The sequence below is a fragment of the Balaenoptera physalus genome, assembly GCF_965194825.1.
Source record: "Balaenoptera physalus genome assembly, chromosome: 9".
In the NCBI taxonomy this organism is placed as follows: domain Eukaryota; kingdom Metazoa; phylum Chordata; class Mammalia; order Artiodactyla; family Balaenopteridae; genus Balaenoptera; species Balaenoptera physalus.
In genome coordinates this window covers 35229483-35246159 of record NC_138888.1, presented here as the reverse complement: position 1 = coordinate 35246159, position 16677 = coordinate 35229483, and the positions used below count along the sequence as shown (strand labels likewise).

General features: G+C 36.1%; 1 protein-coding gene across 5 annotated transcripts in view; it reads right to left on the bottom strand.

The window, feature by feature from the left end:
* Nucleotides 1–2130: 2130 nt before the first annotated feature.
* KIAA0408 overlaps nucleotides 2131–16677 on the bottom strand; it is a 35545-nt gene continuing 20998 nt past the window's right edge. For all 5 annotated transcript variants that reach the window (XM_082474651.1, XM_082474648.1, XM_082474647.1 and 2 more), the window contains 4 exons: nucleotides 8176–8538; nucleotides 8008–8087; nucleotides 4868–6200; nucleotides 2131–2720 (listed from right to left, as the gene is read on the bottom strand). In XM_082474651.1, coding sequence (XP_082330777.1) covers nucleotides 2547–2720; nucleotides 4868–6200; nucleotides 8008–8087; nucleotides 8176–8538 — 1950 coding nt within the window. In that variant the 3' untranslated portion in view covers nucleotides 2131–2546. The remainder of the gene's footprint in view (nucleotides 2721–4867; nucleotides 6201–8007; nucleotides 8088–8175; nucleotides 8539–16677) is intronic.

Sequence of the window (16677 nt, the reverse complement as noted above, 5' to 3'; positions counted from 1 at the left end):
AGTGCTTCTGAAATGTTTACAAATCCCTTGAATCCAGCAATGATGGCATAATAAAGGGTATGTTGTTGGGAAGAAAATGCCCATCCAAAGTAGAAAAACTACTGGTTAAAAATCACGATACATCAAACATGTATTTTCAAGGATAATTTCCATTTAACTCGTAGGTTTTTCCATAAAAATTGTAAAATATTTAAAAAGAGAAAACAGAACATTCAAATAATCTTTGTTTTAGTTTTTCCGTCTTTACAATCAAGGAGTTGGACTAGATGCTAAGTTTTTTTTTCAGCTCTAATATTCTATGATTTTTGTCAAAATAAGATGTTAAAACGTATCCCCCTGTTTCATTCAAATGGTTAGAACAAGTGGCATAAAATTGTGATGCCTGACAATATTATCCTTTTAATTTATAGATAACAAAGGCAAGTTCCAGAGAAGTAACATGATTACCCAATGGTGCCCATCCACTGGGGTATGAATCAATGTCACTGCTTCCAAATCTCCCTAATCAAATATTTTGCTTTGTTTCATTAAGGACTCAAGATTCCCTCCCCACCCTTGGAAATTCTGCTTTAGTAATTATGGGGTGAGGTCAGGAATCTAATTTAAAAAACAATCTTCAATATTCTGACTTGTAATTCAAGTTAGGAACCACAGATCCACATCAGACTACCTGGAATGCAGTGAAGGAGAGGAGCAGCTATGTCACACAGCCCTTGGGCAGGCTCTCCAGTGTTACACAGCAGAATCTTCCTACCAGGTCCATCATTTTATGCCATAGGCTACCACCTCCCCAGTGTTTTCTCCCTTCTAGATGAAAAGCATATTAAATGAGTGACATCATTTGATGTCTAGGTTACTTTTCTCTGATAGTCTTCCTATGGAAAAGGATATTCCTGAAAGAAACAAGAATTAAAAGACTGGATCTATAGCCTTTACTTATCATCTGCTCCAACCTCACATTCTAGAAGTTTAATTCTGCTCAACTCCTGGAAGCTCTCCTATTGGTAAGTATAAATCTGTCCATCACCATGCAACAGTCTTGAGCCTTTAAGGCAGTCTGGGATTTGAAAATTAATTACTTTACCTCAAATCATGGTATAATGAAGTGAATTTCTCTAAATTGTTAGAATGTATCACAAGGAGAAGGTTCTTTGAATACTTTTGTCATAAGAATTCCTTAACCTTTTTGCTAGTAAAAGAAAAGCTTAAATAGAATTACTATCTAATAACGTAGCTGGTTTTATATAGAGACAATGGAGAGCAAAGTTGCTTCTAAGATCTTTCACGTAGAATTCCAAGCACCTCAACACTCATATTTCTGTCAGTTCTCAATATAGATATAATATGCTCACTGTTCATGAACTGTGGCCCAAAAAAATTTTCTGCCCCTTATGCTGCCCATGGATGCCAAAGGTTAGTTTAAGGCTTTTTTAATGTAGTACACTATAAGAAATATAATTCAGCTCTCAATGAAATATCATTCCTGATTTTCTTTGTTAATAAAAAATTGAATTAGTCTCTTATCTACTAATTTTAGGGAAAAGGTTAGAAAAAGGAAAAAGTGAATAACTTACCTCTCAATATGTATGACTCCAAATAAAGTAGCTGAACAAAAATTTACTATAATTTTACCAAAGAGCAGAATTCAGCATAACTGAATTTCTTTTTATATCCTATTTAAGGTATTTTGTTACTGAAGTTGCCAAAATGAATTCATGGTTTAGTCACATCGTTTATAAAGCAGTCTTAGGATGCTGGCTCTGAGGATCAAGTATACAGGGAAAGCTGCAATAGACTGCTGAATGATATATCAAAGCTTTTGTGAACATTTTACATTTGCTTTAGAAGGCTAATCTGTTTAAACCTGTGACACTTTAATTTATTTAAAAGAGTAAACAAGGAGATCAATGGTATTAGTCTATCTTTATATGGGTTAAAGAACTATGAGTTGTCTGTAGAAATCTACTAACGTTAGATATATGTATAATTAGTTTTGTATGTAGTTGGGACCAAGGAAGTGGTTAGTTACTATAGGTACCTCAAGAGCCTTAAGTGGATACCTATTAAAAGGTATAAAAAATATAAATAATACTGTATATTTTTAAAAATTTTAAATAAACACAAAGAATATATAGGTATACATGTTATAATTTCAAAGTCAACACTAGCACGTAAGTTTTTCTTATCTAAATACATACTGATACTTCCTATATCAACACATGCACCTACAAAACACACGGCCATGCAAATAACCTTGCTTTCTGCCACTTGCAAGAAAGCTGGAATATACAATATAGTACATTGTTTCAACTTAAATCATTTGGCAAATTAATGAGGATGGCATTAAAAAATTCTGATCTAAAAAATCAAAATACAGGAAGATAATTGTTCCACAGATTAAAAACACTGAAGACTGATGGGAAGTTAAGATTTCAATTGTCCCAGTAATCTTGAAAGACACAGAAGAGACAGAATTGGTTGTAAACACTCAGAATACTCTGTTTGGCAATTGGGACTTTTGTAATCTAGCAATCCAGGCCAGAGACTCAGACCATCGATGCTTCTGATCGCAGAGAAATGGGAAAGTTGTGGACAGTTCTCTGCAAGGCAGGGGGTGCCGATGGAGATCTGGATGCCCACCTGGACGGGAGACGGCGATTTGCTGGTCTAGCAGGTCGGGAAAATCCTTTTCCATGTGAGGATTTCACTGCCATGGATTCCTTAAGACACAAATGAAGACATTCATCTCACTATTCAGGCACAAACAATGAGCTTAATATATTATGGATCCCAACTATAGGATTAATGTATTGAATTACCATGTTTATAAGCAAGAAAAAGCATTGAAAATTTAAGAAGCTATTCCTGGTCTTGAATGTTTTAATCAAAACAATTCACTTTTAATATGAATATGGCATTTGATAATCTTGTAGATCTCCACACTGACAAGTTTTAATACAACTGATTTCTTTTTAGAACTAAATATGAGTTAATGTTATGTTAGAACTCAAAAGTTCATGTTAGATAAAATTGATATGATAGAACTAAAGATTTTTCTTAGTGGAGTGTTAGGATATTTTAGTGTTTTTTTTTTTTTAAAGATAATAATTTAAAGAAGAATTAATTTATGTCCAGTTATTTTATGTCAAGTTATTGACACTTTTAGAGATCATAAGCAAAAGGCACACAAACCACCAAATGATTTGTCTGATGCTATCTTTTCTTTTCCACTAAGAACCACTGTTACTATCTCTACAAAGTTTCAAAATTGTCATTAAAATACTTTAAAATATAACTTCATTCTATTTGCTAAGAAAGAGTTGCGATCTATCTTGGGTATCTTCCGAAGACTGAAAACCTTTCCCTTCTCTTTCTTTCATTTCTTCCTACTTCTCTTTCTTTTTATTTTAATGGAAGAAAAGCATTCTAGGGCTCTTGCCATTAAGAAACAGTTAAAAAGCTTTCATGACACATTTTGTACCTTTGATTCTTATTGACCTTTTTAACAAAGCCTGTGCTCTTTCACCTGAGACAGGCAGTAAGGGCAGCCTTTATTTCTATGAGAGTAACCTGCATTTGCTTTTTCTCTCCTTGGAGTCTTATTTTTTTAAACCTGTTCCTGGGGGGGAGGGATGGGGAACTACTCTTAACGATCGACAGCAGAGGACCCTTCCCAAACCTCCAATCAGTACAAAAATGGGAGATATTTAGTAATATTTGTTCATGAGAATTTTGGCTGATTATTGTATATGTGCTTTCATTTCCCATCTGAAGCCACAGGACCTTACAGGTATTTATGGGCTCAACTAAAAAAAACAAAAACAGAAAAGCAGGATAATTATTTGTACTTTGGGCAAACAGGCAACGTTTCTGATAAACTACATGTAAACTGATACTTTTGTAGGGCTTGAAAGCCTCATAAAAATAATTTCTTACACCAGAAGGAGGCAACCTACCTTGTTTAAAACAATGGTGCATATACATTGCACTATGTAAAACCAGGATTTTCAAAGCATTGGCTAATTATAACAATATGTCACCTTGTAACTTTTTATAAATTATGCATAAAAGGTGCTGATGGATAGCTCTTCATTGTAAATACAAATCTCCTCAACCTCTTTTTATCCTCTAAGATTATACTCTTTTGCAAGCAAACTGGAATAAAGAAAGGGTAACAGTTTATTTAAATACCCAATTTTTGGGGGGGCGGGCAATTTCCACACAAAGAATTTATACAAATAATAATGATCTTAAATTTTTTTACATTATACTATCATTTCTATTTTCATATACTGCCTTTTAGTTCCACAATAAGAGAACTGCACAAGGCACTATTTTAAATGATTTTTTTTCACCCAAACTCATATTCATGTGACTAATCCCCTGAGGAAGAACATGAATCAAATTCTGGGAATGACTGAACCAACCATAGCTAATAACCGAAAAGTGCGAGTTATTTATAAATACTTCCCATATACTTTTAAAAATATAAACACTTTAAAAGGATAAGATTCTATACATGAACAGATGCACATTCAGAATATTTTTTCAAGAAAGAAACACACCAAACATTTGATCTTTTTGAGGTTCTTAAGAATTTAATTTATTACATTGTGTTGTGCCATTTCAGAATTTAAATAAAAGTTATAATGTGCTAAACCCAGACTTAAAAACTATGCTTTTAAAAGTTCATGTTGAGTTACAATTCTAAGGTTTATATTTATTCACAAATGAAGGGTCAAGGAACGAAGAAGATGTCAAAACATGTGCCTACATTCTATTTATATGAATGGGCAACTGACTGAACTCTGAGCCATTGCTAAATATGGATGCAGTTCTACCAAAATATGTTAAATTTCTTTCTCACCTCAGTTACCTCTTTCCGATCTGCTCCTTGCTTCACTTGCTGCGCTCCACACATAGCTGGCTTTTGCTGAAGCTCTTGTTCTATTTGGAACTTTTTAAAATGCTGACTTAATGTGGCTCCACCACTGACATCAGAATTACACTTGGTCCAATTAGCCTGGAAGCATTTAGAATTTTGCAATGCGGACCCCGCTGATGTCTCATAGGTTTTCAGCAGCTTTTCCACCACACCATAATTTGACCTGGGATCAGCTGACCTTGGTCGGCCAGACAAATTACTTGGTCTCCAGTCATGCTCGTGGAGCATATTCCGGTAACTGCTAGGGCTTAAGTGTTCCTGCATTTGTCCGAATAGGCCTGTTGTGGGTTTTTTGGTGGAATTATCATGCACATTTTCCCTGGGCACAGGCATGGGGGCACTGGTTTTCAGAATGTCGGAAACACTGTCACTTTCTGAGATGTTACCTGTGCAAGAAATTAAAGTATCACAGGGCTGAAGATCCTCAGATGGTTCTGAGTAGCTTTGACTTTGCTGTACTGCATGACAATTTCTATTTGTTCTAAATACGATTCTGTTAAATTCATCAGTCTTTGCTGCCAGCTTTTCATTCTTAGTAGTCCTTTCAAAGCCACAACTGAAACTTCTCAGTGGGCCACTGCTCTGAGTCAGCAAGGAGCTACAGACATTGCTTGTGTGAAGATCAGGATGAGATTTAGCAGGGTGATCTGGAATCACCTTTTCATATTTTGGCTTATTGGGAATAGAACAGGTTTTCTGAAACCATGGTGTAGAGGGGCTATTTTTTGCACCAATCCCAGTGTCACATGACCACATGGTAAGTCCAACATTTTCATTACATGAAGGCTTTTTATCTATTTTGGTTTCTGGTGCCAAAGAAGAAAATGTGATACCATCTTTCAAAGTCTTCCCTTCATTTAGACACAGTATAGGCATCTCGTCTTGCCTCCAGAGGAAATGAGGGTTGCAGTTCTTTTCGCCTTGACCTTCTTGGGCCACCCAGCCGTTGTGGTCTGAACTTTCCTTCAAACTTTCATGGGCTTGTGCAGAACATGAGCTGGGAAAATTTCGAGATGTACTTCTTGGAGGAGGAACTGGTGGGGTTTCACTTCTTTGCAGATCAGTTGTATCAATTCCACCTTTTTTCTTAGAATTGTTTTGGAAAACATCAGTACAGCTCAGATTCTTTCTATTTTTCTTTTTCTCTTTTTCTAAATTGGCTGAAGTAATGCACTGGTTGTTGTTGATCATGTGATCTCCATAAGGCATATTAATTACAACTGGTGTTTCCTGGAGAAAAGAATCTGACTTCATCCTAGACAATTATAAAACATGGTATATTAGTGATGACTTTATTTATGATAAGCTCGTAAAAGACACTGGGGCTAAAGCAACGGATTCTGTTATAGGAAAAGGAGTCACAACTTCCTTAAACATTATTTTTATATAAATCCCACAGTACAAAACTTCAAGTCCCTTTTACTGCAGGATGAAGGCCACCTCTCAGTGTTGTATTCAACTCCATATACATAGTCTGACCCAAACTATCTTTTTAACTGTGTCTCTCATTTTTTTCTATTCCCTAAAACTTCACCTACACTCAGACTCGACCGTGTGTAGTCTCTTGGGTGCCTGCTATTGGCATTCCCATTTCTATAGGTTTTCTCTTGCCATTTCCTTATATCCGCTTTGCCTACTGAATTCCGATTTATAACATCTTCTGAGCTCAAACTCCTCCCCTTGAATTTGAAATAACATTCTAAGTAGTGTGACAGAAATCTGAATCAAAGCGCAAACAGACATGAGCAATACCAAATGGAAGGTGTTATTTGGGCATGAAAGAAAAGTGATCATCTTTTGTTTTTTTTTATGAGTAAAGGACATATAAGCAAAAGAGAGCTGCAGTACAAATAGTGTGGCTATTCAAGGAACAGTGAGTACTTTGGTGTGGATGGAATATAAAAAAGTGGGAAGGATGACGGCAAATAAAAGAGAAATATTAGGTCAAACTGTAATGACTTTGAATTACATACTAAGGATTTTGAGCTTTTCTCGAAAGGCCATAAGTGGCATTGAGAACTTTATACCAGGTGTGGTTTGTAAAAAAAAATTGGCAAGTAAGAATTATTGAAATAGAAACCTAAATATAGCAAGAATGTGGGTTCACAAATTAACATTAATTAATCATATTGATACATATAATCATATTTATATCTCTTCAACTTTTATTACGAGATAGCTTACAATAAAGTGCAGAAAAATACCCATTAGCAGAGAGTAGTAGACAAAAGCTAAATGGAAAAGTGGAAGGCAAAATTATGTAAAAAACATGGCTGGGTAAGAAAATCTATTGTAAGTCAGTACAAAAATTCTCTCTGAGCTTCAAAAAAGCTAAAGAAAAATAAGGGTCCACATTCCTATAGCTTCTAAGAGAAGTATACTGCCCCACTAGGAGATAAATAGTGATCCTAGAACAATCCATCTTTACTTAACTTGTAGAGAATTCCAATTTATTTTTCAATTTGGCTAAAACTTACCCTTATGGTTATAAGGGTGCCTCTGAACTGAAAGAGCATGTTTTACAGCACTGTATAAATATGTATGTGTGTACATATTTACAATGTTATTCTGAAAATTATGAATGCTTCCATTATATATATAATAAATGTAGAAAAATAAATGGCTCAAAATGTTTCAGTAGAACATCATTATATAATTAAAACACCACATTGTTAAACTTGACATAGTTTAAAGATGTATTTAACTAGATTAACCCAGTATACTCTTCCACTGGCCAAATACTCAAAATAAAAAAGAACTCCATTGGAGTTTACTTGTTAATTTATTATTTATTATGGTTAGTATAACTTCACTAAACACCAAAAAAGTAAAGTACGCCTAAGAGTCAAACTACAAAGAGAACTAGAAGATTTGCTTTAAGAATTAGTGAACAGAGAAACATACAATTTAAGTTTTTATCTCCTAAGATAACGTATTTTAACAGCATTATTAATTCTCACTAACAAAGTGTTAGATGCTAAAGGAAGTTTGGATTCATTAACTAAAAACAACATTCTTTTTGATTTTCCAACATAAAAATCATCATAGATGTACCAGCCTACCTTCTGTGGTTAGAACGCTTTCGAATTTCCTCTTGAAAGCTGCATAATTCTTCACTAACTTTGGCAAGTTCTTCAAGAGCCTTTATACATATAAACAATAGTATGTTAGCCCTTTGAAATGTAAATATGTCTTTAGAAACAGTCCTAGGCCAATCCTGGCTTACTTACTGTGTTGAGGGCGCCAGAGCAGCTCTTGTTCTCTTCCTCAGAAGTCCTCAGAAGTCCAGGCGGGGTCTCACATTCCTTTTGGTTGTCTGTGGCCATAGAATCCATTAACCCTACTTTTGATTTTTTGATTGTTTTTTGTTCCTTACGCATTTGATTTCTTTCACTGAGTAAGCTCTGCTCTGTTTTACCTTTTTTTCCCAGACCATCCCTGTGATTCATCCCTGTAAATTCACATTGTCTTGAATTGGGACAATTTGGAGAAGATTCCATCATTTCGTCTTGAATGGCCTTTTCACGATCAAGATCAATGATCGCACGTTCACTCATGTTGATTTTCCTCCGAAGCTTTACTTCATGGCAGAGCTGTAAGGAAAACAAAGATAAAGATTTCCCCCTAATCCACTCTCTCAATATTTTTGATACTATGCATACTGTTCTGAGTTTTCTTTGCCATATTACTATATACTACCCCACAGTATTAACGCTTATGCTTCCAAATAACACTCTGAAGTCTGGATTAGCTGGAACAACTTTGAGGAGCCATAAAGACTACTTTTAGTAGGTCAAAGCATGGATGGTAATTTCTATTCTTCTGAGTAGAAATCAACCCATTCAAAAATGAAACAAACCTGTGTTTATATATAGATAACATGATGATACAGAAGCACTGTTAACAAAATTGGAATGACTCGAATCAATTACTGGCAATGCTCTCTAACTGCTTTCAGAGAGAAGCAAGAGTTTAACTAACATTAAGGTCATATTTTAAAAATATATGATCCTATATGCCAACATTTAACTGTCTAAATAGTTGACAATCTCATATAGTAACTCAGCTAATTATGTCCCTAAGTAGACATTTTGCAATCAAAATATGTTACTTTTGGAAGTTACATTGGTGAGGGATAGGTAATTCTGAGACTTTTTTTTTTTTTTTTTTACTTCCAAGGCTACATACATTCAAAAAATGTTTCCTGTCCTAATTAAAACAAATGTGACCCTGTCTTAGGTAATACAATAGAACTCTAAGGTGTTGATCATCTATTAGTCTATGCTAAAGTGGGCCCCAAATTACTTCTTGAGAGTTCAGTTTAACCTGCAGGCTATTACTGGCTTTCTCTTCAGGCTTGTGTTCTGGGAAAGCTTGTCAAATTCCAAAGACAGTCAGAGAACTATTAAAGCAAATGACTCTACATTTTACAGTCACAACCTATATCTGCACTACATCTATTATTCAAAGAATAACAGAGAACTTCTGCTCCCAGATCCTTGTCCCAGCTGTTGAGCCCCAGCCGTCCCCCGCCTCTGCAGGAGACCCTCCAGCACTAGCAGCCGAGTGGCTTACAGGGTCCCGGTGCTCTGGCCAGATGTCAGGCCTGAACCTCTGAGGTGGGAGAGCTGAGTTCAGGGCATTGGTCCACCAGAGACCTCCCAGCTCCACGAAATATCAAACAGTGAAAGCTCTCCCAGAGATCTCCATCTCAACACTAAGACCCAGCTCCACTCAACAACCAGCAAGCTACTGTGCTGGACACTCCATTCCAAACAACTAGCAAGACAGGAACACAACCCCACTCATTAGCAGAGAGGCTGCCTAAAATCATACTAAGTTCACAGACACCCCAAAACACACCACCAGATGTGGTTCTGCCCACCAGAAAGACAAGATCCAGCATCATCCACCAAAACACAGGCACCAGTCGCCTCCACCAGGAAGCCTACACAACCCACTGAACCAAACTTACCCACTGGGGGCAGACACAATACACAACGCGAACTACGAACCTGCAGCCTGTGAAAAGGAGACTCCAAACACAGTAAATTAAGCAAAATGAGAAGACAGAGAAATACACAGCAGATGAAGGAGCAAGGTAAAAACCCACCACAACAAACAAATGAAGAGGAAAGAGGCAGTCTACCTGAAAAAGAATTCAGAGTAATGATAGTAAAGACAATCCAAAATCTTGGAAATAGAATGGAGAAAATATAAGAAACGTTTAACAAGGGACTAGAAGAAATAAAGAGCAAACAAACAATGATGAACAACACAATAAATGAAATTAAAAATTCTCTATAAGGAACCAATAGCAGAATAACTGAGGCAGAAGAACGGATAAGTGACCTGGAAGGTAAAATAGTGGAGATAACTACCACAGAGCAGAATAAAGAAAAAAGAATGAAAAGAATTGAGGACAGTCTCAGAGACCTCTGAGACAACATTAAACGCACCAACATAAGAATTGTAGAGGCCCCAGAAGAAAAAGAGAAAAAGAAAGGGACTGAGAAAATATTTGAAGAGATTATTTCCTATATTCCTTCCCTAATATAGGAAAGGAAATAGTCAAGTCCAGGAAGGGAGGAGGGTCCCATACAGGGTAAATCCAAGGAGAAACATGCCAAGACACATATTAATCAAACTATCAAAAAAAATTAAATACAAAGAAAAAATATTAAAAGCAGCAAGGAAAAAACAACAAATAACACACAAGGGAATCCCCATAAGGTTAACAGCTCATCTTTCAGCAGAAACTCTGCAAGCCAGAAGGGAGTGGCAGGACATATTTAAAGTGATAAAAGGGAAAAACCTACAATCAAGATTACCCAGCAACGGGGCTTCCCTGGTGGCGCAGTGGTTGAGAATCTGCCTGCCAATGCAGGGGACACGGGTTCGAGCCCTGGTCTGGGAAGATCCCACATGCCACGGAGCAACTGGGCCCGTGAGCCACAATTACTGAGCCTGCGCGTCTGGAGCCTGTGCTCCGCAACAAGAGAGGCCGCGATGGTGAGAGGCCCGCGCACCGCGATGAAGAGTGGTCCCCACTTGCCACAACTAGAGAAAGCCCTCGCACAGAAACGAAGACTCAACACAGTCATAAATTAATAAATAAATAAATAAATAAATAAATAAAAGAACGTGAATTTCTTTAAAAAAAAAAAGATTACCCAGCAAGGATGTCATTCAGGTTCCACGGAGAAATTAAAACCTCTACAGACAAGCAAAAGCTAAGAGAATTCAGCACCACCAAACCAGCTTTACAACAAATGCTAAAGGAACTTCTTTAGGCAGGAAACACAAGAGAAGGAAAAGACCTACAATAACAAACCCAAAACAATTAAGAAAATGGTAATAGGAACATACATATCGATAACTACCTTAAATGTAAATGGATTAAATGCTCCCACGAAAACACATAGAATGGTAGAATGGATACAAAAACAAGACCCGTATATATGCTGTTTACAAGAGACTCACTTTAGACCTAGGGACACATACAGACTGAAAGTGAGGGGATGGAAAAAGATATTCCATGTAAATGGAAATCAAAAGATAGCTAGAGTGGCAATTCTCATATCAGACAAAATAGACTTTAAAATAAAGACTATTACAAGAGACAAAGAAGGACACTACATAATGATCAAAGGATCAATCCAAGAAGAAGATATAGCAATTGTAAATATTTATGCACCCAAAATAGGAGCACCTCAGTACATAAGGCAAATGTTAACAGCCATAAAAGGGGAAATCGACAGTAACACAATCATAGAAGGGGACTTTAACACCCCACTTTCACCAATGGACAGATCATCCAAAATGAAAATAAATAAGGAAACACAAGCTTTAAATGATACATTAAACAAGATGGACTTAATTGATATTTATAGGACATTCCATCCAAAAACAACAGAATACACTTTCTTCTTAAGTGCTCGAGGAACATTGTCCAGGATAGATCATATCTTGGGTCACAAATCAAGCCTTGGTAAATTTAAGAAAATTGAAATCATATCAAGTATCTTTTCTGACAACAACACTATGAGCCTAGATATCAATTACAGGAAAAAATTTGGAAAAAATACAAACACAGGGAGGCTAAACAATACACTACTAAATAACCAAGAGATCACTGAAGAAATCAAAGAGAAAATTTTAAAATACCTAGAAACAAATGACAATGAAAACACGATGAAGTTTGTAGCAATACAATCCTACCTCAAGAAACAAGAGAAATCTCAAATAAAAATCCTAACCTTACACCTAAAGCAATTAGAGAAAGAAGAACAAAAAAACTCCAAAGTTAGCAGAAGGAAAGAAATCATAAAGATCAGATCAGAAATAGATGAAAAAGAAATGAAGGAAATGATAGAAAAGATCAATAAAACTAAAAGCTGGTTCTTTGAGAAGACAAACAAAATTGATAAACCATTAGCCAGACTCATCAAGAAAAAAAGGGGAAGACTCAAATCAATAGAACTAGAAATGAAAAAGGAGAAGCAACCACTGACACTGCAGAAATACGAAGGATCATGAGAGATTACTACAAGCAACTATATGCCAATAAAATGGACAACCTGGAAGAAATGGACAAATTCTTAGAAAAGCACAACCTTCCGAGACTGAACCAGGAAGAAATAGAAAATATAAACAGACCAATCACAAGCACTGAAATTGAAACTGTGATTAAAAATCTTCCAACAAACAAAAGCCCAGGATCAGATGGCTTCACAGGTGAATTCTATCAAACATCTAGAGACGAGCTAGCACCTATCCTTCTCAAACTCTTCCAAAATATAGCAGAGGGAGGAACACTCCCAAACTCATTCTACGAGGCCACCATCACCCTGATACCAAAACCAGACAAAGATGTCACACAGAAAGAAAACTACAGGTCAATATCACTGATGAAATAGATGCAAAAATCCTCAACAAAATACTAGCAAACAGAATCCAACAGCACATTAAAAGGATCATACACCATGATCAAGTGGGGTTTATCCCAGGAATGCAAGGATTCTTCAATATACACAAATCAATCAATGTGATACATCATATTAACAAACTGAAGAATAAAAACCATATGATCATCTCAATAGATGTAGAAAAAGCTTTCGACAAAATTCATCACCCATTTATGATAAAAGCCCTGCAGAAAGTAGGCATAGAGGGAACTCACCTCAACATAATAAAGGCCATATATGACAAACCCACAGCCAACATTGTTCTCAATGGTAAAAAACTGAAACCATTTCCACTAAGATCAGGAACAAAACAAGGTTGCCCACTCTCACTACTATTATTCAACATAGTTTTGGAACTTTTAGCCACAGCAATCAGAGAAGAAAAAAAAAACAAAAGGAGTCCAAATCGGAAAAGAAGAGTAAAACTGTCACTGTTTGCAGATGACATGATACTATACATAGGGAGTCCTAAAGATGCTACCAGAAAACTACCAGAGCTAATCAATGAATTTGGTAGTGTAGCAGGATACAAAATTAATGCACAGAAATCTCTTGCATTCCTACACACTAATGATGAAAAATCTGAAAGAGAAATTAAGGAAACACTCTCATTTACCACTGCAACAAAAAGAATAAAATACCTAGAAATAAACCTACCTAAGGAGACAAAAGACTTGTATGCAGAAAACTATAAGACACTGATGAAAGAAATTAAAGATGATGCAAACAGATGGAGAGATATACCATGTACTTGGATTGGAACAATTAACATTGTGAAAATGACTATACTACCCAAAGCAATCTACAGATTCAATGCAATCAAACTACTCTCAAACTACCAATGGTATTTTTCATGGAACTAGAACAAAAAATTTCACAATTTGTATGGAAACACAAAAGACCCCGAATAGCCAAAGCAATCTTGAGAAAGAAAAATGGAGCTGGAGGAATCAGGCTCCCTGACTTCAGACTATATTACAAAGCTACAGTAATCAAGACAGTTTGGTACTGGCACAAAAACAGAAATATAAATCAATGGAACAGGATAGAAAGCCCAGAGGTAAACCCACACACATATGGTCACGTTATGTTTGATAAAGGAGGCAAGAATATACAATGGAGAAAAGACAGCCTCTTCAATAAGTGGTGCTGGGAAAACTGGACAGCTACATGTAAAAGGATGAAATTAGAACACTCCCTAACACTGTACACAAAAATAAACTCAAAATGGATTAAAGACCTAAATGTAAGGCCAGACACTATCAAACTCTTAGAGGAAAACATAGGCAGAACACTCTATGACATAAATCACAGCCAGATCCTTTTTGACCCACCTCCTAGAGAAATGGAAATAAAAACAAAAATAAACAAATGGGACCTAATGAAACTAAAATCTTTTGCACAGCAAAGGAAACCATAAAAGACACGAGAAGACAACCCTCAGAATGGTAGAAAATATTTGCAAACAAAGCAACTAGCAAAGGACTAATCTCCAAAATTTACAAGCAGCTCATGCAGCTCAATATCAAAAAAACAAACAACCCAATCCACAAACGGGCAGAAGACCTAAATAGACATTTCTCCAAAGAAGATACACAGATTGCCAACAAAGACATGAAAGGATGCTCAAAATCACTAATCATTAGAGAAATGCAAATCAAAACTACAATGAGGTTATCACCTCACACCAGTCAGAATGGCCATCATCAAAAAATCTACAAACAATAAATGCTGGAGAGGGTGTGGAGAAAAGGGAACCCTCTTGCACTGTTGGTGGGAATGTAAATTAATTCAGCCACTATGGAGAACAGTATGGAGTCTCCTTAAAAAACTAAAAATAGAAGTATCATACGACCCAGCAATCCCACTACTGTGCATATACCCTGAGAAAACCATAATTCAAAAAGAGTCATGCCCCACAATGTTCATTGCAGCTCTATTTACAATAGCCAGGACATGGAAGCAACCTAAGGGTCCATCAACAGATGAATGGATAAAGAATATGTGGCACATATATACAATGGAATATTACTCAGCCATAAAAAGAAATGAAATTGAGTCTTTTGTAGTGAGGTGTATGGACCAAGAGACTGTCATACAGAGTGAAGTAAGTCAGAAAGAGAAAAACAAATACCGTAGACTAACAGATATATATGGAATCTAAAAAAAAAAAAATTGTTCTGGAGAACCTAGGGGCAGGACCAGAATAAAGACACAGACGTAGAGAATGGACTTGAGGACACAGGGAGGGGGAAGGGTAAGCTGGGACAAAGTGATAGAGTGGCATGGACACATATACACTACCAAATGTAAAATAGATAGCTAGTGGGAAGCAGCCGCGTAGCATAGGGAGATCAGCTCGGTGCTTTGTGTCCACCTAGAGGGGTGGGATAGGGAGAGTGGGAGGGAGATACAAGAGGGAGGAGATATGGGGATATATGTATACGTATAGCTGATTCACTTTGTTATACAGGAGAAACTAACATACCACTGTGAAGCAATTATACTCCAGTAAAGATGTTAAAAAAAAAAAAAAAGAATAACAGATTTACTGCTGCCCAATATTTACCCAAATCTCAGATGAGTGAAGCACTATAACATAGTTAATGCCTGAAGGATATGCCATGCATTTATGCCCTAAATACTTGTAAATCTGTAGTTGGATGAAGTCAGGATAGCATCAAATTGCAGCCATGAATCAACTGTTTTGGCCCCTGTAAAATTATCTGTACTGAACAGTTGTGGCCATTATAATTTTGGCTGACTTTGAGGGACATTATAAGAAGCAACCCTCAAAACACCATGCTAAATCTAAGGATGCTATTGGTAGCACTGTCTTCTGTTAGAGGAGTCATGGGTGGAAACAAAATTGCTTTAGTTGCAAAATCAGGGACGAAAGTACTATTTCTGGGAAATAGGTTTGCTTTTGTTTTCTGAATACTGAGAAATATACATTTGATCATTTTTTGTTACTTACTAGTAAGATAGATTTGCTGCATGCATTTCACAAAGGATCCTTCCTCTTGTCTTCATCTCATCTTTCTCTTCTAGTTTTGGAATACTTTACCTTACATATAATTTTATTTGACATCTTAAATTCTCTGGGGGACTTAGGTGAAGTATGAATAAACAAATATCATTATATTATTGATGGAAAACCATTTATTTTGTAAAAGGAAATCTGTGTTACTTGGTACCCAGCTCTTTTCAATGGTTATCTGATCATTCAAACAAAGGAGACAATCAGGAAAGATGGCAATGTGATAAAAAAAAATGGCCAGGCATCTATTAACTCTATTAAGGGTATCTATCTGGATTAGTCCAGGTTTCAAAGATCCAAGTACGTACATCTTCGTTTTGTAATAGCAAATGCAATGATTGCGGATAGTCGCTGAACAAAGAATCATTAGCATCTTAATACTCAACACTGATCCTCTCACTAATGACATTTTTACTTGGAATCACAGAAGTTATATGCATGCAATAATAATAAATGTATTATTTTCTAATATATGGCTTAATAAGTTGTGTCTGATTTAATACACAGAGCTTAGTGATAAATATGAAAGAAATACAGTCTATTATGCTTGTGTCATGTTACATTTTTTCCAAGTGTTGATTTTTAATTTTAGTTAAAAATATTGTCTTGATTTTCTGTGACATGTGAGGACAATTTCCTCCTGTTTTCTACTCCCAGCTTTGTAGCCTCTAAGAAGGTACATTCTTACAGGTACAAAGCTGGGAGTGGGAAAAAATACATACATA